This window comes from Synchiropus splendidus, chromosome 10 (assembly GCF_027744825.2).
Source record: "Synchiropus splendidus isolate RoL2022-P1 chromosome 10, RoL_Sspl_1.0, whole genome shotgun sequence".
NCBI classification, from domain to species: domain Eukaryota; kingdom Metazoa; phylum Chordata; class Actinopteri; order Syngnathiformes; family Callionymidae; genus Synchiropus; species Synchiropus splendidus.
Window position 1 is genome coordinate 1506007 of NC_071343.1, and position 25706 is coordinate 1531712.

The 25706-nt window shown below is 51.8% G+C and overlaps 1 protein-coding gene across 2 annotated transcripts; it reads left to right on the forward strand.

The window, feature by feature from the left end:
• The first annotated feature begins 1023 nt into the window (after positions 1 to 1023).
• gpm6bb (glycoprotein M6Bb) lies at positions 1024 to 25344 on the forward strand. 2 transcript variants are annotated; one of them, XM_053877945.1, is made up of 7 exons: positions 1024 to 1180; positions 18754 to 18940; positions 19411 to 19567; positions 19730 to 19898; positions 20788 to 20861; positions 21146 to 21211; positions 24056 to 25344. In XM_053877945.1, exons 1-7 carry the CDS (start codon positions 1177 to 1179, stop codon positions 24203 to 24205), a joined length of 807 nt encoding a protein of 268 aa, XP_053733920.1. In that variant the 5' UTR covers positions 1024 to 1176; the 3' UTR covers positions 24206 to 25344. The 2 variants fall into 2 exon arrangements, with proteins under 2 accessions (XP_053733920.1, XP_053733921.1); XM_053877946.1 differs by lacking the exon at positions 24056 to 25344 and adding an exon at positions 22251 to 24049.
• Positions 25345 to 25706: the final 362 nt, after the last annotated feature.

Below are 25706 nucleotides of genomic sequence, written 5' to 3' on the forward strand. Positions count from 1 at the left end.
GCAGCCCCTCACCACCCCGTCTCTCTTCTCCTCCACTTGAGCCGGATCAGGAGCAGCCCGGGGCCTTGATGCTCATCCCTCTTGTTTTGACCACGGAGTGGGATTCCTTTACCACTTTTCTGGACCTCCGAGGACCAGACACCAGGCTGCTGAGGACCTGCCGGTGTCACGTGGGTCGGAGGTCGATACTGAGGGTTTGGGTCTTCAGGCTGGAGGGATGAAGGTCTTCTGGCTCTGCTCCCTGACTGGTGTCAAAGTGTTGCACAACAGTGAGCTACGCTTCCCTCCAGCAGGTCTGCACCAGGGCTTCCTCCCAGGAGCCTCTCTCATAGTCACTCCAGCTTTGTCTCCTGGCTCAGCTCTTTCTCCACCACAACAGACGCCACACTCTGAACGATTCTACCCTAGTCATGTTTCTATTTCTGGGTGAGAACCTTGGTGCCAGACTTACAGGAGCAGAGATGAGGTCTTGAAGACCAAACGGAGAAGCTCCTCACTCCTCAACAATCTACACTGTCTGTTAGAAAGAAAGTATTTTACGTTTCATATTCATATTTTTGTTGCTTACAGAGCAAGTGACAAGAAAAAATTCTCGAGAAAAAAAGTTTTTCTGGTTCTTATTCTGACCTTGAGAGGTCGCAATCTGCTGACCTCCAGTTTCACAATCTGAACATCATTCATTTTCATGAAGTTAATTTTTTAGAATGTAATTCAGCTTAAAATAAATACATCAATAAAGAAAAAAATATTATATAAATAAATCCACATTTGTGAAAACATATTCTAACATTTTCTCATGAATTTATTGTGTTTTCTTTCCCCGTGTTCTGAGGGTCCAGATAGCGGCGCTCAAAGGTCCCGGACCTGTTGGCGAATAAAGACCTGTTGAGCCCAGGTCCACTGTGTCGCCTGAAGAGATCAGCGTCACTATCAGCCGAACTCGCCTTCAATCGATGGCATCGATCAGCGTCGGCGTCAGACGTGTCACGGGAGCGGCTTCCCGCGGGGAGGCCGAGTGGGCGTGTGCGGGCCGTGACGTCAGCGGGCCGTCTTGCACGGGGACGCGGGGCTGTGAGTGGGTGCAGCCAGTGTGCGCGCATCCCAGGACCCGACACCGAGTCAGCAGGGACCGCTCTCTCCGCCGAACTGCTCCGGAACCGCCAGGAACCGACCGCGATGGGTGAGTCTCCGCTGCGCCTGGCGCGCCCCGCTGCTCGGTTCGGTTCGGAAAGTTTGCCGCTGCTGAGTGTGACTGACCTTGTTTCTGGAGCGACCTGAGGAAGGCGATTAGAGGGAGATTAAGTGTTGGAGCGGTGGACTGAAGTTAAACCGGGATCAGCTGGAAACGCGCTCCCGGTGCCGCTGCGTCCTCAGCCTCGCGACCCACACGGAGTCGGTACCGGCGGCCAAACCCCCGCACATACACCAACAGCCCCCGAACCTGCGGTTAAACTTGAAGAGTTGCGGTCCACGGAACTCCAAACGCCGATACCGTCGCGTTAAAACCGCGTTCATCTCCTCCGAGTCACAGGCGCCAAACCGAGCCGCGAGTTAACGGCCCAGTGTGTCACCAAAACTGGGGTTGAATGCTGTGAACGAACGATAAAGACGCGGAGAAAGTGAAGGGAAACGATAAGGGATGTGGGACATCCTGTTACTTTCCATTTCCTGTGTCACTTGTGAACCCAAACGAGCCAGTGCTTGGCCGGACCTCAGCTGGACCCGCGGTCCTGCCTCTCCACGGGCGTGTTTCTCTTCTCAAAGGTCGAGTTTGACTCATCTGGGTTTTTTTTCTTCTGCTCAGAAGGTGCTTTTTTGACAAAAGTATTTGACCTCAAACCCCTACGGTGAAATGCAACTGAACTTTTACTTTTTTATTCCAGCAATATTCAGTTTCACTCGCATCTGAGGCAGCAGAAAGTCCTCTTCCTGGAGGCTGCATTTCCATGTCCGCTTGATGTTGAACACGTGAAGACAGAGAGAGGAGCTTTCCTGCTCCTCCTGTCTCCAACACGCCGAGCTCCGTCCTGGTCCTGCTCTTCTTCTGCTCTGTTTGTGTGGGAGAGAAGTTCACTTTTTCTTCCTCAAACCCGCCTCATGTCTCCGTCGGCGCTGCTTCCCCTGCTGGTTTTTGCGCCTCTGATTTCCTCCCGGGGTCCGGAGCCCACCCGGGCCCCGGGCCCCCCAGCCGTCCCTCTGTTGCCGGGGAGGAACACGGTGTGAGAATATGTATCCGCGCTCATTAATTCAGCGAGCGACTCGCACACTGGCCTCTTTGTGCTCCTCATTTGGAGCCAGTCCTTTGTGCCACTTGTCAGTGCGGAGGGGACGTGTCCCCGCAGACCCACTGCTCTCCCTGCGACGAGTCACATCACCAGCTCACGTCGCCACTTCCTGTTTTCTTAACATGAGTCTGGGGAGATCAAGTCGCTGATCAGGATGTTGCTGTGTGTGTGTGTGTCAGTTCATTGACCTCGCAGTCAGATGACTTGAGTTAGCGTGTGGTTAGAGCAGGCGGAGCCGACTTGTTTGGCTGTTCCAGTCACTCGCTAGTCTAACTTGTCATAGGTCATGTGACTGCTGCTTCAGCGCTGGTCACTACTGACTTTAGGCTTCCGAGTCTGTCTACAATTGCTCCAAGTCTTTTCCAGGAGACTCGTACTTTTGCCGAGTCTGTTTCAGATGTTGTAGTTTACCAAGTGCATTTTGAACTACCGAGATGACCAAGTCTGTTTCAGACTGCCAAGTGTACCATGTCTCTTTTGGACTGGTCGTTTTCAAGTCTAGTTTTATTTATCAGGTATATATATATTTTTTGAGGCGATTCCTAACCTGCCAAGTCTGTTTCCAACCTCCCATTTTGCCAAGTCTAGTTTGGAGTTTTACAAATCGGTTTCAGGTTGATCAGCTCTAGTCTGGACTGTCTAGTTTGTCAAGTCTTTTTGTCTAGTCTTTTTCATGACTTAAGCAGCTCAGTTTGGAACTTTGTGAACTAACGCAGAGTCGTTCTTTACCCGGCCGACTCTTTTTCAATCTTCACATTTTGCCAAGTCTGTTTTGGAGGTCGTTGTTCACTGTTTGTGTTTTGGACTTGAACTGAATTGTTTATTCATTGACCAAGTTGAGTTTGGATGATCGAGTCTCAGGTGAAGTCTGCTCTGGATTTCCTAGTTACCAAGTCTGTTTCGGACGAGTTGGGGCTGTGGTTATGGTTTAGCGTCTCTGTTTTGAACTTCCATCCGAGTCTGTGTGGGACTTGTTTTTGGCCAAGTCTGTGTTGAATTCTGCGCTATAGCTTGCTGAAGTGTTTTGTCCGACTCACAAAGGCACAAGTCTCTACAAGACTTCTGGATTTGCCAAGTCTTTCTCAGCTCCTTGGCTCCTCAGCAGCTGCCGTCTCCAGAACATACGCGTCTAAGCCTCTGGAGCTTTACGTCACTGTCAACTCATCGTTTCCTGAAGATCCAGTGGAATCACTGAGTGGAAGGTCTCATGACTGGAGAACACGAGTCAGTGAAGGTTGTGTGTCAGGCTGCAACACAGAGCAGATCCAGCGTTACATCACTGTCTCTGAGTGATGGAAGGAAACATGAGTTCATCGCCGGTGGCAGCTGCTGTGGAGCCCCTCTTGAGTGTGTTTTCAATGGTCTCAGATCCCTCGGCGTGTCCTTCAAACCTCGTGCCGAGTTAGGTGCTCAAACCTTCCCTGATCAGGTCTGAGGTCTGCTCTTGCTCACGTTAGCTTTTGTTGCTCATATATTTCACCTAAAAACGTTGGTGTGAAATTTGGTTTCACTGCTGTTGAGCCAGTTGGTTGTTGCTTGCTTAACTGGTGTGAATTTGGGGGTGTGGCTTGCACGTAGCTTTAGCCACATTAGCTCCTGCACTGATGTTGTGAAGACTTCAATATTAGTCTAAAGAAGTAACTGGTCCTGAATACAGTTCAACTGTCATGTTGATCTCAGCTCCTTCCTTCAAGGAAGTGGATTCATTTTTAGAACCTGAAACTGAGAGACGCTTGGTTTCAGGCATAAATTGACACTTTGTCGACGAGGAAGCTCTAGCGAACGGTGGTGTGGCTCAGAATTCATCCAAAACCGAAGGTTTTCTGGACACTTCGATCGTTCCCTTTACCCTTGTCGTGGTGCCTTCAGGTGTTCCGCCTGTCACCAGCATGCAAATGCGCCATCTGTGGGCGCCAAGGTCGTGGCCTTCACAAGTCATTTGAAATGGACACGGCATGAGGTGGATGTGTTCCGCAGTTCTGAACTGAGCTGTGTTCCAAAACTGTCTCCACCCACACATCGGAGCGTCATGACGTCATGAAGCGGTCGTGACCTTGAGTCATGGAGGTGCATCCTGTTGGGCTGCCCTGGACCCCGGGGAGCCGCAGCTGGGAGCTCCACTGTTGTGTCTCACCAGCGAGTTCCACTGGTCCTCCAGGAGCATCAGCGGGACCCGGGCCTCGGGGTCGGTAGCGCCCCCCAGACGTCAGCAGAGCTGGAGGCACGGCTTGTTCCAGTCCCAGATGAACTGCTTCACTGTCCCTCTGTGGTCCCGACTGTCACCTGCTCAGCAATCCCGCCGCTCCTCGTAATGAGGCGCTGGTCGTCATGGCGACGTGGACTGGCTCCATCTGCCAGAGGAAGAGCCTTGGGTTAAGCATGAGGCCCCAGTGCTTCGGAGACCGGACCATTTCTGGACCAGTCTGGACCCATTTGGTCCTTCTCTCCCACTTCACTGCCGACACAAACGTGTGTAGACTTGTAGCCGTGTGGCCTTGGGGCCCTCAAACATGCGGCTGTTGGGGGCCACGCGGGGCCAGCGTGAGCTAAATGTCAATGTCAAGGTGGTGTTTTATAGGAATATTAATCTGCATATTGTTCAGATTTTTAAAAAATCTTACTTTTTGTACTGTGTATGTCTTTTTTTCTTTATTTCTTGACCATATATTTTCTAAGATAAATATTTATTATTTGCTATTTTCATCCTGAAATCACATGAATTCATCTCAATAGTTTTCTTCAATGCACTTGTCGGCTTCATACGTATAACATTGATCCTTTTCCAATCCATATTTTCTCTCTCTAGCTCTGTTTTCCCTTTTTATTGAATTGAAATAATAATTGTTTTTTCTAGTTTTTTAATTTTTTCACGACTGAATCATGACCCTACTTTATTTATATTTTTAAATAGTTTCTCCCTCATGACAATTGTTGTTTGTTTGGTTCATTTTTTTCATTTTCAGTGGTGTTTTTCTCATTTTTAAAAACAAGTCTGCAGTGATATGCGTGTGCTTCTAAAACCACACTCTACTCTCTGTAGATGAAACCATTTTCTTCACTTCATGACTGAAAAACATCTTACCAGTTCATTGATATTTCTCTGAGACACTTTTTGTCGCTTCAGTTGTTGCTCACGCTTCACTTGGCGGGGCCACTGCCATCTAGTGGTGGGAGGTTGTCACTTCCTGTTGTGCCGCAGTGTTCCGCTTCTCAACATGAAGCCTGTGATTAGTCCAGCTGGGTCTGTGGGTCTGAGACCCGCCGGTCCAGATGTGAGGCGATGAACAGTTTCACTTCTTCACACTGTAACTTGAATGTCTGCGCTGGAACAAGGACCTGTATTGAGTATTGTGCGCGTATTGTCACCTTGGGTCCCGGAGCAGGAGGCCGGTGAAATGCGTGGCATAGCTGCGGACACAGCGGCCTCTGTGGAGCAGCCCTGTCAAGGTTAAACCCTCAAATACTCGCATACGTTTGTGCATCAGATGCGGAGAGTTGCCGGGCAGCACAGTCAGATGATTGTTCCAGAAGCTCTGTCACAGATGAAAAGAGCCTGCAGCTGATGAGCGCCCGCCGCCTCACACAGACGCTCATTCATCCCTGTTATCAACTGGGCCGCGCTCCGGCCGCGCCGCCAAAATAAAGCGCTTGTTTGCTCTGAAGCGCTGGCTGCCGATCACATGAGTCCTCGATGGTCCAGCAGTCAATATAGGGCCCTGAGTGACCCACTTCTCCTGGCACAGTGGGATTGATCCAAATAAAAGCAGAGGCGGCGGCGCTGGGGCAGGGGGTGGGCGCGGGGGCGAGCGCCGCGCTCGGACCGCTGACAGGAAGTTCGGTCCCGCTCATGTTCCGCTGTGACGGAAGGGGCCTTGGTGGGGGATGCAGCGCCGGCCTGTGGGCCAGAAGTGGCCGCCGTCTGAAAGAGGTTGTGACGCTCTTCTGGGGAGGGAGAGATGTAAAATAAGTTCAATATTAATAAAGGATTTAATACCAAATGAACTGCATTGAATGTGATTTTATGTGATGGAAAAAGAAGTACGGAAAAAATGAAAGATAAAACAAACCTTTTCTGTTGCGATATGTAAATATTCATATACATTTCAGGAAGACATGCTATAAAATATTTTATCTTTCTTCAGAATCAACATCAAAAAGATATTGGAGTTGTGAAACCTTCTTGACCGACTTTCCTAGGCTGATCCAAGGTCAGGTTGCGGGGGCAGCAGGGGGGTGAAGAAGCCCAGACAGCTCTTCTGTAGCTGAGCTACATCGGAGCCTCTTCCTGAAGCTTCTTCTCGGATGTAACTGGTGGAACCCTGGGATTCCCCCGTGACCCGGTCATGGTCACTGGAGTCATGCGGCGGCCGCGTGGCTTCTTCTCCTGCTTCACTCCACCAACGTGAGCAGCGCAGAACATATTTCATCTGAACCAGACGTGAAACCCGTCAGGTGAAGCCAGAGGAAGCTCTAGGCCTGAAGATCATGCTTGAGGAGTGAGAGAAGACTTGGTGATGAGCTTCTCAGCGGTGGGAGCGGCGGGAGCGAGCGCTTGGACGCGCGCCAGCCCAGCGTATTCAAGCCTCCACAGTGGCCTCTTTGTCCACGCCGCTTTCAGCCAGCTGCTAAACAACCGTAAGACAAAAGCATCTGGGGTCCCCAAGCCCAGCATTTCAAGGGCCCCTTTCGCCCGCTGCCAAGCGCTGCGCCGCGGCCCCGTCCCACCGGAATGTTAATGAGTGGTCATGTGTGACTTCTGTCATCCATATTCAGGATCCTGTGTGAAATCTTCTCAGCGGTGAGGGAGGGAGGGAGGGGGGATGAGCAGGGGAAGGAAGAGCTGAGCCAGAAGCTCCTCAGCTTTAGAGCGACCTGAAGGACACGAGGGTCTCAGTCTGGACTCTCTGAGAGAGAGAGGCATCTGGGAGAGACTCGGAGTAGAACCTCTGCTCCTCCACGAGGAGACCGTGGCGGTGAGATCTCCCTGATCTCATGAGAATCCTGTGAAGACGCTCTGACCTGTAACCCTGACCTTTGACCCTGACCCTGTCCTCAATGATCGAGGAGCGACCTCCGGCCCATGTGCACGGGTGCAGACGTGGGCTGATTCAGCTGAGGACCTCTTTTCTCTGTCTTCTCTGGTCCGGATGTGAGGAAGTGAAACCCAGAGCAAGGAGGAACTGTGACGGTCCCTGGAGTCTTTGTGCTTTCACATTTGAGGAGGTGATTGTGGGGACGTGAGCACCGGCTTCCACTGGTCCAGGATGTCAGACCTCCTCGAGTTCCGTTTCGACGACGACGACGACCTTGTTCAGGCGGGGATTAGCATGTGAGGTTTGTTGTCAGAGGAAACGCTTCTCTCTCTGCTCTACTGTGACAGACAGGAGAGGCTTCTCCTGCCGGGGCGGAGTGTCTGAAAAAGAGCTTGGAAGCAAGTTTAGACTGAGGGTCGGAAGCTCGTCTCGGCTTCAGACAGGAAGTTCCAGATGCGTCCACCCTGCCGTGACCGAGAGGCGTGTGGAAACTGCAGCGACTCCGCTGAGACACGTCATGACTCACTCAAGCTTTTGACCCCGGCTTGATGGGAAAGCCGCCGAACCCTCCAGAGCTGCGTCGTGTAAACGGCTCCACGTCGAGCTCATTCTGAGGGGAGGACGCGTGCAGACCAGAGGCAGTGTTGGACAGAGGGTGTCTGGCTCTCCTGACCACTGACCACTGCGAGGGGAAAAGCCTCTCGGGGTCATAATGTGACTGACATTTGTACAATTTGTATAATCATGTAAATGTTTTCTCCCTGGACCTGGAGGTTTATGGGGGATTATGGAGGTGAAACGACCATCAGCCGGGTGACTGGGCGCTGAAACAATAACCTAATGGAGCGTCCGGGTCAGAGCCGCCTGCTGTCGCCTCTCACGCCGATGCTTCTGTCCCTGAGTGATGTGCCGCGTCTGCGGAGCAACGCGCCTCTGCAGGGCCAGAAGTCAGGTTCAGGTTACAGAGGCCCCGCAGGAGGAGTGGGGGCCCCTCCAGGATCCTGCAGCCGGACTCCAACACAAAGAGGCAGCAGCGCTCTGCTGTTGTCATAGGTGACGCTGACTCTGTGTCTGCGAGCCTGGCATGAACGAGCCGCCTCCTTCCTAAAGTCCTGGGTCAGAGGTGGGCCGAGTTAGGTGGAAACAATGGCAGTGCAGGGAGGAGTGGAGGGAGCCGGGTCCCGGCAGCTGGCGGAGACATGGAGGAGGCTGGGGGGGGCTTCATGGGAACTCTGCCCCCCACCCCGATTAGCCCGAGTCGGCTTTCTCCACAGTCTCGCGCCTCATTATGGCTCTATAGTGTGTGTGTGTGTGTGTGTGTGTGTGTTGGCACAGCAGCTGGAGTGTGAGAACGTCTCAATATCGGAGGGCGTCCAGTGTTAAATGGACATATGGGCTGTGAGACGGGAACACCCACACCTATCTCTAGCCTAGTGAGGACCTCTCCTGGCCCTCACCCTTTCCCCAGCCCTGAACCTCGCCATCAAAAACTCATGGCTCGCCTGAAGCAGGACCAGAACCAGACTGGACCCCAGTGAGAACCACCCAGTTTTATCCCTCAGACTGAGGCTTAAACTTGTGGGGACTGACGCCAGAGAAGCACAAGGTCCCCACAAAGACAGTTAAAACACACACTCTCACCTGAAACAAATGTTCTCATCAATTTTAAGCAAATATTTACTATTTATAAATATTTATTTTTCATAACTAGCAATGAAAATGAATGACATTTGAATGTTTATTTTATTTCGCTGCTGGGAAAATACGATCACGAGCGTCAGCAAACCTGTTGGTCGCGTCGCGCCTCTCTTTGCTCTTGTGCTAAATATAAAGGTGCTTGTTGCGGCAGCAATTGTATTCAAAGGATTAATATCACTGAAAGATGAGCTGCAGGATTTACTGTCATTATCTTCAACTGGTCCACATCTACTGAATATCGTCACGTGAGAGAGTGATCGCTGAAAATATAGGAATTAAGACTTAGAAAAGTGATGGAGACACTGATGCGTAGTGCAAACATTCCTAATGTGCTGAACAGGTGATGCATTTAAAATTCCATTTTATGTTTATACATATACATATACATACATGTATATGTATATGTATGAGATAAATAGCCCCTAAAAATCTGTAGTTTGGTGCCCATATATTCATCACAGCTACAAAGATTCACTGCTGTGTGTTTGGGAGGAAACCAGAGTGCCTGAAAGAAGCCCTCAGGAACAGGAAGTCTGGGAAGAGAAACTCAAGTTTTTCCAATGTGAAATTGTGTTTTGTGTGAGGGCTGAGCTGAGGCCCTGAACGTCGCCCCGGTTTGCTGGCAGGTTTTCCAGTCTCTCTTCCTGGGGACTACAGGTCCTGTTGCGTCCTCCTGGCGCTGAAGGTGGCGGCGGTGGTGAGTTAGCGAGTCAAGAGAAAGAGTTGGGGTCTGGGGTTGAGCCTTGAGGAGCCCCGCTCTCCCTGTGCCAAGGACAGTTAAGATTTAAAGGAGGCCAGTCTCAGCGCGGTGCTGTGACGGCCAGTCTCTTAAAGAGACGGCGCTGATACCCAGCCGGGATAATAGCTAGCATCTGCGCCTCATGGTCTTCCTCCAACACTCTGGAATCCAAACCACAGCGGCCTCGGACAAGCCAGAGCGGCGGAGCCGCTGGGCGCCGCGTCCAAGCCTCACAAGTCAGTAGCTGTGCTGAGTCAGACATCCGAGCCATTGTTTGGTGGAACACTGGTGATCAGCTCCAGAGGAGAGTCGACCTGCGGCGGGGTCCTGAAGTCCTGCGGTCAATCCATCAATGTTGGTATCTGGAGATGCGTGTGCTTTACCAGGTCAAAGGTCGCCCCGCGCGTGCGCGCCGGTACCTGTGTTCTGGCTGCTGCACAGCTGATGAGTCACTCCGACCATGGGAACGTAAACAGAAGAGCTCTCGACACAAACAACGGCTCGGCGACATGTGGTTACTATTATCCATCCAGTGGCGTTTGGAGCGATCGACTGAACAGCTACACTGAAGTGGAGGGAAAGTGCTTTCCTCTGGTTGAGATTTGTGACGGAGACTTCAGCTCGGGACTGGACTCCGACGCGCTCGACGGCTCCCTCCAGAGACTGAAAGCCGAGCCTTCACGTTTTCAAACAGCCATAAAGCTTGTATTTATGGGTTTGAGGCCGAGCCGTTCCGTCTGTTATCAATTACCGGCGGAGACGAGCATGTGGCCAAACGCTCGGCAGGAACGTGAGATGCTGTTGGGTCTCATGAGGTAAATGGGTCTCATCTGCGCGGCGCTTTTGTAAAGCAGTCGATGGCTTGTAATGATTCATCGAGCGCTGGAGAGGGGCCGCGGCTGAAACCGGGTCAGTACTGGCAGCGGAGTGGCGCTGAGAGAAGAGGACATCTGAAGTGAAGAACCCTCCCGCTCCACCTCAGGAGAGTCAGAGATGAAGGTGATCAGAGATGAGTCCATCAGACGGAGGTGTGGAGAAGTTTGGAGGGCAGATGTTTGAGGAGAGGTGAGACCAAGGACTATGGAGATGAAGGAGAGGAACCACTGAGGTTCATGACTGGTGATGGTGGTGGGACTAGAGGGTGATCATGAGGGTGTACCTCACCCGAGGGCTCCACCAGTCCACCATGCAGAATTTTGACCAATGAAATGCAACAGGGTCAAAACAAAAACAAAACTTTTCTCAAACTCTGAAGAGATTTTGTGTGTATGTGTATGTGTATAAGTGTACCTGGTTTATCCATACTTGTGAGGACATTTTGCTTTGTGGGGACATTTTTGCTGGTCTAAGGTTAAGCCTCAATTTCAGGAATTAGACATCAAAATAAGTGAGTCCTGGTTCAGGTGGGCCATGTGTTCAAGGGGAGAGGCTGATGGCCATGAGAGGTCCCCACAAGGACTGAGATCCAAATGTGTGAGAGATCCCATCATGACTGGTGTCATGTTCAACGTGGCCCAGTCGTTGCAGCCCTGCTTGAGTCAGCGAGTCTTGTTCTAAATCACATTTAGCGAAGTTACCGCGGGGGGGCAAGGGGAGAGTGGGGCGTCCCCTTGTCAGGACCCAGCCTCCCGAGGACACCCGGACACACAGCAAGCTAAAATCCTGGAGATGGAAATGAATGCAGCGCCCCGTGCTCTGGTCCTGTCTTCAAACTGCAGCCAATACTGACGGAAACGCTGATGTTAAAGTATCGGTTGTTTATGGTGCAAGTCTCTGTCTTGAAGATTCGCGGCGTGTTTTCTGCTGACACCGTTTCAAGGTCAAAGCCTCCTGTCAGCCTTGGCCTCCGTCCTCTCGGGGTCCCCTGTTCTCTCGCGACTGGGCTCCAGACTGGGAGCCTGAGAACTCTTGAGTTGGTGTGAGCCAAGCAGGTTGCAGGTCTTCACGGGCGGCTGAACAATGAGGGGCATTCAGGGCCCCCCAGTCTCACAGCGTGAGAGCTGGACCCACAATGGAGCCTGGTCCATTCCGAAGAGATTCATCGTCATTCAGACCCTGTCCTCAGCGGCGAGGAGTGTCCCCGCACCATGAGTGAGTCTTGTTCACCTCGAGGACTATTGAGACCAGGGCGAGTGAACAAGCGTCCCTGAACGGAATGTGCAGCCACCAATGAAGCCTCTTGCTCTTCAACCCGACTGAACCATTTCTCTTCCATGTTTGTTGAACGAAGATATTGGAACGAGCTGGCGTGGCTCTTCGCTTCAGTCACGCACATGTTGGCTTGAACGTCTTTACGCGTTGCTCGTAAATGGCTGAAGTCCTCGCTGAGTCACCGCAGAGGAAGCCTGATGAAGAAGACGAGGACTGTTGTGGGATTCACGTCCCTGACCCCTCAGCCCCCCTCCTCAGCAGATCCCCCGCCTCTCTGATGTCTGGTATCCGTGAGAAGAACCCCCCCCCCGGTGCCCCGGCTGAAAAGCCGTCCTCTCATTAACATGCCCCTGGGCCTGCTGGCTGAGCTCCTGCCAAACACACAGAGCCAAGAGCCTCCGCGGGCCCCGCGCCGACCCAGTCTGTGCTCACCTCTCCGACCAAGACTCGCTCCCACCCCCTCGTCCTTCTGTGGATCTTCTTCATCATGTTCCAAAAGTCAACGGATCTCTGCTCATATTTAAGAAAAAAGGGCAAAGAATTCATTTGTTTATTATTGAAGACTAATGCTTTATGATGGTTACCAGTACTTTGGCATAAGAGTCCAAATCGAGCAGTGTTGAGGTTGGTTCCAGTGAAAACACTTCAGTTCTTGATGTACAGTTTTATTTACAGTACTTAAGAAACGTGTCTGTGTGACTGAAGCACTCATCCTTCTGTATTCTGGTGTCTCTCTGGTCTCCGTCTCGACCTGGTCTCGGCACGCTCAGGTCTTGACACAGCCCGAGTCTGGAGTCATCGATTAACCCCTGTATGTTCTGGTGGGAGGAAACCGGAGTGCCTAGAGCACAGCAGGGAGCTGTAGTTGAACGCAACCATCACAGATGTCGCTGCCTTAAAGTAAAACCTATTGAAGAGAGAAGAAACACAACAGTAAAACAGAGGCGAATCACAGCGTCAACGTGTTCATCATTTCACAGTGTTGACATCAAGTGTCAGTGGGTGATCTGAGACTCGAGCTCGACAAGTGTGAAGGAAGAAGCCACCAGCAGAGCCAGACTTGGGGGGGTCGCAGTGCTTTCGCTGGAGCCCGCAGTGGGGGTCCGCTCTCCTAATCCTGGGCTCAGAGGGGTTTTAGTGGCGGGATCATCTGAGTCAGTCCGCCTGGAGCGGGCAGTAGTTCACGGGAAGGTCTGGCAAGTCCTCAGCTTCACTTCTCCTTCTACAACTTCTCTGCTTCCGAGCGAGTTTGTTGGCGCTCCATCTCAAGTGTGGCTTTAGCTCCTCCTCCTGCCAGCCCGAGTCTCAAGTGCGAGCCTCTTCAGAATCAAAGTTTCCTCTGAGGCCCGAAAGCTGTTCCCTAACAGGGTCAGTCGACGACCTACGCAAGTGCTGCAGCATCTTCTGCATACCTTCCAGGAACCTGTTGACGAGAAGAGCAAATATTTTCCTCTCTTCGTTCAAGAGGGGACAGATGTTTTGAGCTCCAGCGACCGGAGAATGCAGCCATGTTCCAAGTCACACGCTCAAGTCTGTTCCAACCTTGGACCTCGCCGGTCCGTTGGCTGAAGCGTGATGACCCTGGTCCCAGTCCTCACCTTGGTTGTGTCTGCTCCCTGATGGAACCAGACTCACGTGGAATTGAGTTAACTTAAGTCAGGATTGGAATAAACCCGGTTCCCTCAGGTGGCACTTCTTCATGCCCAGGACCAGGAGCATCTTCAGGTCCCGCTCAGGGTCTGGTTCATGTTGTGGAGGACGGGACTGGAAGCTCTGCCAGCTCCTAGGACTGGTCTCCATCCACCTGGAGGACGTCCTGACCCCACGTCGTACCTTCAGTTGTAGCCTGCAGGGAGAATACTTTGGCTCTTGTCAGTTACTGGACCTTCTGAGCATAGAGGTGTGTCGGCTGGCGCTAGCTGCCGCTGTGGTGACCCACATGGAACCGACAGGATGATCCGAGCATCTGCGGCGGCCAGGAAGAGGAGAAGCCCTCAGGAAAGAGCTTGGACGGAGATAGGAAGAGAGAATGTGCTGAAGAGATGCATTTTTGCTGGACGCGAGAAAAACAACCATGGAAACTTCATCAGAGGGAAAGCGAGAGCCGAGGCCCAACAAAAGGGGCCCCGATGAGCCGCGACAAAAGGCCGGTGCGCTTCCTTTGAGCCGAGTGTTTACCGAGGCCCGAGCCTTCTCCAGTCTGTTGGTTGGACTCCAGACAAGAGTCAGCATTGTTTAAATGTCAGTGCAGTCTCTGTTGATATTCCAGCGGCAGCAGCAGCCGTCTCTGGACCGTGTCTTTCCTCCGCGAAGACACATCACATCCATCAAACCTGTAAGGTGGATGTGTTATATATAATATTGTGATTGAAAACAAGAGAATATCCTTGAATTGTTGGTCGCACTTGGATAGAGTTTACCTCTGCTCAAAAAACACAGATGATGTCATGACTCGGTGCATGAAGCAGTTGGAGTGGACTCGTCTTTGCAGCTCTGACGGTTCCCTTTAAAAGCCCATAGTGCAGCAGCTTCTCAACACTCTAGTGCAGCTCAGTCTTGAGGTGCTTCTGATCTTCTTGGCTGCTTCACTAGTGGAGGTTTGAGGAGGGCAGTCGTACACCCCACTCCACCCCGGGTCAGAAGAAGAACTCAAATTTGTTTCAAACCTTTGGCACTGCTTCAATTGTTGCAGTGCATCCCGGGACTTTTTGGCCTGGGGGGCTCTGAAAAGAAGTAAGGAGTCAGAGGTGAAGATACTGAGGGTGTCACTAGAAGGGAGAAGGTCAGAAATGAGTCTGTCAGAGGGAGATGAGGAGAAGTTTGGAGACAAAGTCAAGGAGGACAGGTGGAGAGGAGAGACAGAGTTGGACCAAGGTGGTTGGAGATGAAGAAGAGGAGGAGGACAACAGTGAGGTCCATGATGAAGGTGTGACTGGAGGAAGATGACAGGTGAAGGTGGAGGACCCCTGGTGGGAGATGAAGATGTTAGGCACCTGGTCTCTGGGTTTTCAGTCGCAACTCTAATCGGGTTTTCGCACGATGCTGTTGGCTTGTTTCCTGCTGGAGCGACGCTCCGCCGTGGTCCTCACCTCCTTCCCTCCGGCCGTCCACCAGCTATTATCCACAGATCATACGTTTCCTCTGCGAGCAACACCGAGCCCACTCTGGGACTCGTCTTGGATTACCCCGCTCCCCCGAGAGCCGCCATTACAGCCATTACAGCGTTTTTACTATGCTCACAGAGAGGAGTGCGGAAAATGAGGCTGTTTCTCATAAATGGTGTTTTGGCATCTCGCCTTGTGGCGGCAACAAACAACAAACACTTAGCCGTAACAGAGCACATCTGCAAGTAATGAGCCTCCACGACTGGAGTTCTTAATGGAGCTTTGGGCGGACCAGATCGCAGAGCCTGTTCCTGACCTGTTAGCTAGCGGGAATGGTTCCTAAATCTAGAACACTCTTCTGCTCGTGTGACTCTGGCTTTGTGTCAGTTACGTGTCTTACACAAACTTTGAGGGAACTGATGTCCTGGGTTCTGGGTTCTGGGCCTCCACCCACTGTGTTCCTCTTATCCAGGGTGGGGTCGCGGGGGCAGCAGCCAGGATAAAAATCTCCCCCTCTGTCCACTCTGGTTTCCTCCCACAGAGGTGTATTCAGGTTCTGTGTGCGTGAGAGGTCAGTGTGTGTCCTGGGGACCTGTCCATGGTCACCCCAGTCGGGCAAGCATGTGACCTGTGGCTCAGATTTGGATGCATATCGTCCTCCACGTCTGTCGTAGACGCTACAGAATGGACTGATCCCAGCACTGCTGCCACTGGGGGGCGTCTGTCGGAGACCTTCCGCCCTTATTTGTCCAAGTCCAACTGTGACTCGGCAGCCTTGATAGACTTCCAGCACTGACTGTGGCTTCACCACGCACAACATCTCACCCCGCGCTCCTCATCGTGGGATCTCCGCAGTTTGTGAGAAATTCCTGCCATCCAGCTGTTGATGATGATGATGATGAAGAAGAAGAAGCAGCTGCAGTGTAATGACACGCAGCTCGGTCCGAGTGCTCCGTCTTTCATCGCACATGAACCTCTGCAGAGCGAAGAGGCTCATGTGGACCCCGTCCTATGAGCTGCCGGATGGCGCTCTGCAGCGGGGCGTGTCTCGGGTCTGCGGCCCGGAAGAGCGGGTCACCGTGGTTCTGAATGAGCCGTGAGAGTCCAGAGTGATGGACAGTCTGGAGCGGCAACAGTGGCTCTTTGTCTGCTGTGGAACACCGGATCAGCCTGTCGTCCTCGCTGTGCTGCGGTCGAGGCGTCGCTCTCTCTCCTCAGCGCGTCCTGTTTCATGTTGCCAGGCAGAGATATGAGCCAGCAAGAAGCATGTCAGCTGACTCTCTGTGAGTCCCTCAAAAGAGCTTCTCCTATGTGTCGTTTGTCCTGTCCTCCATGCTGCCACTGTGCTCTTGAGCAACCACAACCATACGGTTTGGGGCTCATCGAAATTATCAATAACAGGCGTCTGATTTCCCCTCCAAATGTTTCCCAACTTCTCTCATCATGAAGGACTTCTGAAGACAGGACTTGTGTTAGGTTGTTGCAGTGCATCATGGGATCATGGTGTGGGAGTTTTACGTTGCTGCTTTCTGAGACTAAATGACGTCATCATTGAACTGGCAGCATCTGGACACTGACTCGGTGCCATGGACCCGCTCTCCTGGTCGGGTCTGACCCGGGCCTCCTCTGGTCCGCCAGACATCCAGACAGGAGCCACCTCAGCAGGGGTTCCACCCCGAGTCTCTCCTGGTCGACGGAGCTTCTGTCTGGTCTTGTTAAAACAAGTGTGTGATGTGGCTCCTGCTGCGTCTCACGGAAGCTGTTTATCAAGCCCACAGTTGAGGTCTGCCAGCAGCTGGGAGGACCTCTCCAGCGTGTCACGTCCAGCTGTGAAAACAGCCGTCTGGATTTATGATAAGACTAGACTGGAGGAGAGCGCGTCTCTGCCAAGAGCAACACACCACAGAGTGCTGTCCCTTTGGTGGAGTCCACCATCTTGGTATCAGAGTGAGCCTCTCTCTGAGCCAGAGATGGAAACGTTCTTCTGTCCTGAAGATGTTCTGCGAGAAGACATCCAGGCCTCGTTGACTTTAGAGTCTGACACCATGGTTCTCTGTCCGCCACGCTCAGATGTCTTCTCACTCTTGAGGAAGAAAGAGCTGAGCCAGAAGACAAAGCGCTCAGCTCTCCTCTGGTGGACTTCTCCTCTCACCTGTGGTCACCAGCTTCGGAGTGACCCACAGAACAAGAGAGTCTGGACTCTCTGAGAGAGAGAAGCTCCTCCAGGAGAAGATGGTTCAGACGACACAATGTCTCCTGGCCTTGTGAGATGTTCAACTCTGAGGAGGCCCCCGTGGCACACTCTAGAGAGATAACGTCCCTCTGGCCTGGGAACACCTCGGTGTTCCTCCAGAAGAGCGGGCTGAAGTTCCTGGAGAGGGTCTTGGTTGATCCGTCACTCTTTCCTCTCATGGAAACTTTCCTCCCCCCTTACCACGAGATGTTTCCACGGCAGGAGAGTTCAGTCCTGGAGTCAGTTTTCATGCTCTTTGACTGGTCTCCAGACTCTGCCGCAGAGGTCTACCTGACTGTGACGGCTCCTCCAGCAGCAGCTCTTTAAACTATTTACATTGTGTGTGAGCTGCGTGTGCTGTGGAAGCGCTCGGCAGGACTCGGGCTCTGTTCTTCCTATGGCCCATAAATAGTCAGAGGTTCGCTCCCTCCTTGCCCTCGCTGCAGTTGTGTCAGCGCCAAACTGTCTGTTATCTCGGGGGAGAAACGTAACCAGAGAGTGGACCAGTCTCAGACAGCCAGCAGCGGAGAGAAGTCCAATAAAGTCTGGGAGAAACAAACAGGATGTGCTGTGACAACAAGGTCTTCGTCGGAACATGTGGCTGTGATTGGAAACACAGGCTTTGTTTGTGAGTCCATCTGCTGCTCTGCGTCGCTGGTGAGCTTCTCAGCACAGCGCGTCAGATGGTGTCAAGTCCACAGCTCTGTTTTCCCTCCTCAGATCATCATGAAAAGTGTTTGCAGCTGGCGTCACGTGAGCATCTGGACCCAGGTTCTGTTGCGAGATGTTGTTGATGATGACTCAGCTGCATAGTTAAACAAGTCTTCATGCTCCTCAGGAGAGGAAGAGCAGCAGCTATGAACAGACACTGACTTGTATGAGGAGTGGGAAAGAAGCTGCGGTCCATCTGAAGTTTCCATCGCAGGGGCAGCAGCCTTGTCAGGAGGCCTTCCTGAAGCGTGTTCCTGAAGCGTGTTCCTGAAGCCTGTTGCTGAAGCGCGTTCCTGAAGCCTGTTCCTGAAGCCTGTTGCTGAAGCGTGTTCCTGAAGCGTGTTGCTGAGGCGTGTTGATGAAGCGTGGTCCTGAAGCGTGTTCCTGAGGCGTGTTGCTGAGGCGTGTTGCTGAGGCGTGTTCCTGAAGCGTGTTCCTGAAGCGTGGTCCTGAAGCGTGTTGCTGAAGCGTGTTGCTGAAGCGTGTTGCTGAAGCGTGTTAATGAAGCATGTTGCTGAAGCGTGTTAATGAGGCGTGTTGCTGAAGCCTGTTGCAGAAGAGAGTCCAGACTGAGGAACTGTCTGTGGTTCACTCCAAAGCTGGTGACCTCAGGTGAGAGGAGAAACCCGGGGCTCAGTCTTCTGGCTCAGCTCTTTCCTCACTCATGAACGAGAAATGCCACAGTAGGTTTTTTGAGAAACGCTTGTTTTGTCTTCTCTGTAAAGCTGAGGACAAAGCGGGGTTTTGGTGGACGCCCAGGGTCGAAGCGTCTGAGTGTTTGTGTGCTCTCCGTCCTCAGGTTGCTTCGAGTGCTGCATCAAATGTCTGGGCGGCGTCCCCTACGCCTCGCTGGTGGCCACCATCCTCTGCTTCTCGGGCGTGGCCCTCTTCTGCGGCTGCGGCCACGTGGCGCTCACCGGCACCGTGACCATCCTGGAGAGCCACTTCTCCAAAGTGACCAGCGACCACGCCATGCTGACCGACGTGTAAGCGCCGACCTCACCGCCCAGGCATCTCCACCATCCACTCATTCTTATCGTAATCGAAGAACTCGGGCTGTTTCGACCCGGGGAAGACTCCAAATAAGGACTTTTTGGTGCGGCAGTAAAAGCCAGTTGACAGGAGGCAGCTCTGTTTTATGCTGCTGTAAATCCAGCCAGCGCTGTGTTGAAGTTAGCTTGTCTGCAGCGGTGACCGTGTCCAGAGCCATCAGTCACTCCACGTCTCCACTGATGGATTGTAAACTGTCGGCAGCTCCTGGGAGGCTCTGAGCACGGCCTGGTTTTATCATATGATATGATGCATCCCTCTGGCCTGGGAACACCTCGGTGTTCCTCCAGAAGAGCCAGCTCCTGGAGAGGGTCTGGGTTTGAGCTGCCACTCCTTCCTCTCCTGCTTCACTACGAGGTGTTTCAAAGCCCGCTTCTCAGACCAGCTGATGTTCTCGCTCCTGCAGAGTGCAGCTGATGCAGTACGTCATCTACGGCATCGCCTCCTTCTTCTTCCTGTACGGGATCATCCTGCTGGCCGAGGGCTTCTACACCACCAGCGCCGTCAAGGAGCTGCACAGTGAGTTCAAGACCACCATCTGCGGACGCTGCATCAGCGGAATGGTATGTCCAAACACCCGCCGAGCCACTAATATTTACCCCAGGAAAGACTGGAAAGCAGCTGACTCCAGAGTCTATTTACACGTCCGGATGTGCACGGCGGTGCAGTGGTGAAGCCACGTCTCCTGCGAGCTCACGGACAAACGCCTTCCTCCTCTCGTGCAGTTCGTCTTCCTCACCTACATCCTGGGCGTGGCCTGGCTGGGCGTGTTCGGCTTCTCCGCCGTCCCGGTCTTCCTCTTCTACAACATGTGGTCCACCTGCGCCACCCTGAGGTCTGCCACCGCCAACATCACCAACATCGACTCCATCTGCGTCGACGTCCGCCAGTACGGTGAGAGGCCGCTCTGTTGTTCACGGCCTCAAGGACCAACTGTTGAGCCCTGAAGAATCTCAAACATCCTTTCTGACAACATTAAAAACATAGTCCAACGCACAGCCCTCAGTTCCTACTCAAATTCTGCACTTTTTGAACACGAAGCTGAAGTGATAGAAAGTACTGAATTCTCTTCTAAGAACTATGATGTTTGTTGATGACACTGTGATCAGAAGAGTGACTGGAAACCGCTGAGTTTATCGTATAAAGACTGAAGAGGCTTTGTTTTGTGGAGATGAAAAAATGATATTCAAACATTATAAATCGCAATGAAAGCAGGAAAGTGTGGTGAGCTGGAAGAAGTATTTGAACCCTGTAACATGGCTGTTATTAACCCCAGTCATGAGAGACAAAAGGAAGCACAGCGTCTCCAGAATTGAGATTTTTCTGTCATTTTTATGCACATTTCTATTTGACTATTGGATTTAAACATACTTGTACTCGCGCTGTTTTTTTCTTGATTAAAAAAAACCTCATACTTTATTTATTTATTCAATTATATTTTGTTTGCAGGTGCTATTTAAATCATTTCTCTAAAAAATGAGATTTTTTTAATCCTCTTCATTAATTTTTTTCCTCAATATCATCGCATCATTCCCCATTTCTTTCTTTACTATTGTGCGAGTCCGTCACATGGTTATGTTTAGAAGATTTGGAAGGTCAAAAAAGTTTGTTTTTAAAAAATGTAGTTTTCAATTTCATCTCCAAATACTTTTAATGTTTAACATTGTAACTCAAAGGCGGAAGCAACTTTAATGTGGATTGTAAATATGACCGTCTGCAGCGAGGTGAACCACAGTGTGAAGCGCCAGAGCTGTCACCTGACAGGAAGTGCTTGATCTTGCAGGAATCATCCCGTGGAACGCCACTCCAGGAAAGGCCTGCGGATCCACGCTAGGAGACATCTGCAACACCAGTGAGGTGGGTGGGCCTCCCACACACACGCACTCACACACTTGTATCTCTGTCCTTGTGAGGACCTCTCCGTCCATCACCCTTTCCCCAGCCATGGCTCACCTGAGCCAGGACTCTGGAGCAGACCAGAACCCTCAAACTTGACCTTGTGGGGTCCGGCATCACATCCACATACAAGGAGGTATTTTCCCCCCAAGTTGGTCCTCACTAGGATAGACGTGCTTCAACACTCACTCACTGGCTGGACAAACACAGTCGACACAGGAAGTGAGCGACCTGTCTGTTTGCAGTTCTACCTGTCGTACCACCTGTACATCGTAGCGTGTGCCGGAGCCGGAGCCACCGTCATCGCTCTGGTAAGACTCTTCACTCCTCACTTCACATTCAGAGAGGGAAACTTTGATGAGAGCCTTAAAGAGTCAATGTTAAAGGGGCCGTCATCCGAGTTCAAACAAGTGCAGAGAATTCTAGACAACTGTCGCTCCATTTCAACCAACGGAGCCTCAACCGTTGCAGTGCATTATGGGGTTTGTTCAAACTACAAAGAACATGTGAAAGAACATGAAGCCTGCAAAGTGACTCAGTGAGTCAAGAGACGGCCACCTTGGCTGTCTTCTTCCAGAGGTGTGGACTCCGACTTGAACCAGACCTGTCTCGCCCACTTTATCAGGACTTGACGACTGACTCGAGACTGGACTTGACCTCCTGACCTGTGAGGCTCCTCACGCATGACACTCAAAACGATAATTGTTTTAAGGTGTCTGTAGCTTGTTAGACAAACAGTGTTGGGCTGGTGAAGCTTCGTGAAGCAGTATCCTAATTTTCAAAGCCCAGTAGGTGGCGCTGTCAGTTAAAAATGATGTGAGGTGTCATTAAAATAGTTGTTCAAAGGTGCTGCCGTGAAGAGAGCCGTCGTGCGGGCTCAGAAGATGAGGCTTCACGAAGCTTCGTTGACACTTCACCAGCTCACCCTTAGCTCCCAACATTCAGGAGGGACTCGGAGTAGAACCTGCTCCTCCACATCAAGAGAGCCAGTTGATGCAGCTGGTTTTTGACACGCCTCCCTGGTGAGGTCCGAGTCTGACTGGGGGGAGGCCCTGGGACAGACGCTCTCAGGAGCAGGAAGTCCGGGCCTCTCTGCCCAGGCTGCTGCCCGTGTGACCCCACCTTAGATAAGCGGTGGAGGAAAATGCCGCTCCTACAGTTGAGGACGGGGTCACGCTCCGAGTGTGTGTGAGGACTGGAGACTTGAATGTGACTCGTCACTGTGACTCCTCCTCTGCCGCCGTCGCCCTCTCAAAAGTCAGCGGTCTGTTGTTTGGGCCAGCGCAACTGAAGGTCTTGTCAAGGTCGCCGGCATGTCCTCTTACCATCTCTTCTCTTCTCTTCCACCAGCTGATCTACATGATGGCTACCACTTATAACTTTGCCGTTTTGAAGTTTAAGAGTCGAGAAGACTGCTGCACTAAGTTTTAGCGTGGCCGCTCTCCCACGCCCACTAAACCAGACTAGACACCTTTCCGCGTAGAACCAGTGTAAATAGCTTCTTAGCTTCCAACTGATGAAAGTTTCCTGGGGACTGAGGTGGAGTAGAGTCAGGCTGCACCAGTGTTATATTTATATAAGCCATCACAGACGTGACAGACGCCCAGCGGTGTTGACCCCGAGTCAGGTCAGGAGGAGGCGGCCTCAGTTACGTCACATGTTGCACAGAAACGCTCAGTGTTCTCCTTCACCGACTGTTAAGAGCTCGCTACATGGTAGCATGGTAACACCGCTAGGCTAGCTTAGCTCAGTAGCGCCGGCGCACGGGGCCTTTCTTCATTCCGTGTCCGTTCCTCTGTACGACGTTTGGGCCTGGGCAGCGAAGGCCCGCGCTCCTTCTCTCGACGTGCCTTTTAAGAGCCTGTTTTTATCTTAACGCTGAGCTTGCATGCTAAAACCAACCTGACCATATTTAATTGGAGACTGTAGCCTTTCTTTATAAAATAAACGTCTTTGTTTACGAACGTAGCCCCACCTGTTTATTTCAAAGGGTCCGACCGCGACGACGCGCCGGCTTCGCACTAACCGCCAAACTTGCAACTGCATGTGCCTCTTCTTTCTGTTCTCTTCACCTGGCTAACCTCAACTCTGATCCACAGTTGTGGGCCTTCATGCTAGCTGTGTACCTCTGTGTGTGGACCTTTTGAAAGGTTAAAGCAACACTACAAAGATCTGCCGTTTACCTTATGGCTTCATGGCGCTGTTAGCATGCTACCTACGCTGACAGCTGAGAGCAAACGCCACTGAGAAATGGATCTGGCTTGTAGAAGCAGCCATTTTTAAATACATTTGTGGACAATTTAAATTGTTTTTGGGGGATAAAATCAGTTTCTAGCGTCAATGATGTCGACGTGAAAGACACATTAACCCGAGGAAGGGGGAGTCGTCCTGAAATGAGTGGATTAGAAGTGAAATAACGCTGGAGGGAGAGAGTTGTTTCAGGGGCTGGTTTACTGGGTTGCTGTGCTGGAGTGAGGGGTTCGAGACGGTTGAAGTCCGAGGTCCGTGTTCCCTGATTTGTAGCTGATGAGTTAGGACGAGCCACACAGTGTTTGAGTCGGGAATGTGCTGGATGGACTCGCCCATCCTCACCTAAACATTTGTCTCTATGGCAAAACATCCACTGTCAGTTCAAATGCTTCACTCAGACGTGGGTAAAGTGCGGCCCAGGGGCCACGTGTGGCCCTTCGCCTGTGTTCATGTGGCCCTCATGAAGTCAGAGCAAAACTACAAATAAAATCCATGGACACGAAAAAAAGCCCCGCAGCAGATTGAACTGCGCACAGCAGGTGACGTGTGGATGGAAGTGAGAACAAAGTCTCTCTACTTGTTGCTGTTTGTTTGAGCCGCATCGAGTCTGAATTGAGGTTCCCGTCTGCGCGACTGTGGTAAACCAGCCCCTTGCTCTTAGTTAAGAGGTGAAGTAAACAAGCTCCCTGCTGGACTACGGTGGCTCTCTTCGCTGGGTCCATGACGGACGTGCAGCGCCGCCCGCTGCCGGTCAGAGCCATGTGGTGTTGCTTTAGCTGCCCAAGGGGGAACTGGGGTGGAGAAGTGTTTCACGTTGACCAGGTCGCGGGCCTGATTTCCTCCTGTAGCTTGGCTTTGCTTCTCTGACATGCTCACCGCCCACCCACCTCACCCTTCTCTTCCAGATCCACTACCTCATGATTCTGTCCGCAAACTGGGCCTACCTAAAGGACGCCAGTCAAATGCACAGCTACCAAGACATCAAACTGAAGGAAGAGCGGGAGCTGCAGGACCTCACCTCTCGCTCAAAGGAATGCCTCAATTCCTACACATAAGGGACGTCAAACGCACGCACACACACACACACACACACACACACACCGTGGGCTCTCTGGACTCTCTCCACCAGCAACCGCGTCCTGCCGCTCGCCGCCACACTCCACTCACTAACGCATCCACACCTCTGCTTCTTCTCACCAGCCGGCTTCTTGTTTTAACCGTCTTCTCGCGCTCTCGGCTCTGAAACCTCTCTGCGCTCCTTCAGTGGCTCAGTGTCGATTGGAAAAGTGCTGTTTTGGGAGCTTTTCCGTTGTTTTCTTCTCGTGGTGCCGCTGAGCCTGGAACCCAGTGAAATTGCGGATGAACAAAATCGAATGGCAGCAGAAATATTCTCTGGAAACTAAAGGACTGTGAAGGTGGAATTAAAATCTTAAACGTTTTGCACTTAAATGTAAAATCAACTGCTTTTCCGGTCTTGAACTGAGCACTGAATGAACCAGCTCTCCTCCGTTGCTGTCTCATGACAAGCCTTACGTCAAATTCCTAACAGTGTCGATGGAAAACCTGTCGTGTGGTTTATGAGGAGCCGCGATGAAACGACACAGCCAAGGTCGCAGGTGCGCTCGGAAGGTCGACTCTACCTCGGGAGGGCGCTGTGCTCCAGTCTTCCACGGCAGTGTGTGGCAGCATGTCTGCATGCGTCTGAATTCTCTTCTGTTTTCTTGAACTCGCTTGTGTTTATGTTCCACATGCAGTCGCGCCATCCTTCTAGCGGAGTTGCAGGGAAAACCTGGTGTCTTGCATGAACCCGATGAAGTCATGTGACTTGTGTAGTAGGCAGCGTTTGCCTGGTTCCTTTTTCTTACCGAGTATAAGTGAATTAATGGTAGTTTAGTGGTGAATATTGTAGCTTTTAGTTAACCTGTTTTTTTTATGGGCGTGTCGGGCTCCCTGCGCCGACACCTCTCTTTTATACCTGCTATAAGTTAGCCAAAGTGGACTAGTGTTCTGACGCTGATGAATGAGTGAAGGGGAGCGTCAGCCGCTTCCTTCGGAGCCGACCAAACTGGAGGAAGGGAACCTATCAATCACCAGGAGGACGACAATCCCACGCTGGGTCCGACTGGACTCCCTGTTTGACATCGCAGCATCAAGTCTGCTTTTTTTTTTTTGTAAATAAAAAGAAAGAAATGAGGACTGCAGCGTTTGTGTTTCATTGCTGAAGTTCCTGCTGGGGCCTCACGTTTCAGATGAGTCCAGGTCCAGGGGCCGGTTGCTGCCCTTGAAGGTCTGTCCAGCTTACGTCACCTCGTCGACGGGTGAGTGTCTTTCTTCTTGCTGTACACTGTGTAGGACGTTGGTCTTTGTCAATGTTCTTTCTGTGTCAAAAGCAATGAAGCATGGCGAGGGACAAATGGTGCGCTGCACACCATGAGTCAGCAATCTGAACAAACAGAACAACAACAAATATTGAGTTCTGTTCACGCCCAATTCAACACCATGTCGGGACACGCCTTACCTCTGGTGACCTGGAGTAAGGAGTAAGCTACTTATATC

Bases quoted from the DNA above. Each gene is read 5' to 3' on its own strand.
- gpm6bb (XM_053877945.1), top strand. The intron at 19,568-19,729 runs GTATGTCCAAAC...CCTCTCGTGCAG, and splicing joins GACGCTGCATCAGCGGAATG to TTCGTCTTCCTCACCTACAT. The intron at 19,899-20,787 runs GTGAGAGGCCGC...TTGATCTTGCAG, and splicing joins CGTCGACGTCCGCCAGTACG to GAATCATCCCGTGGAACGCC.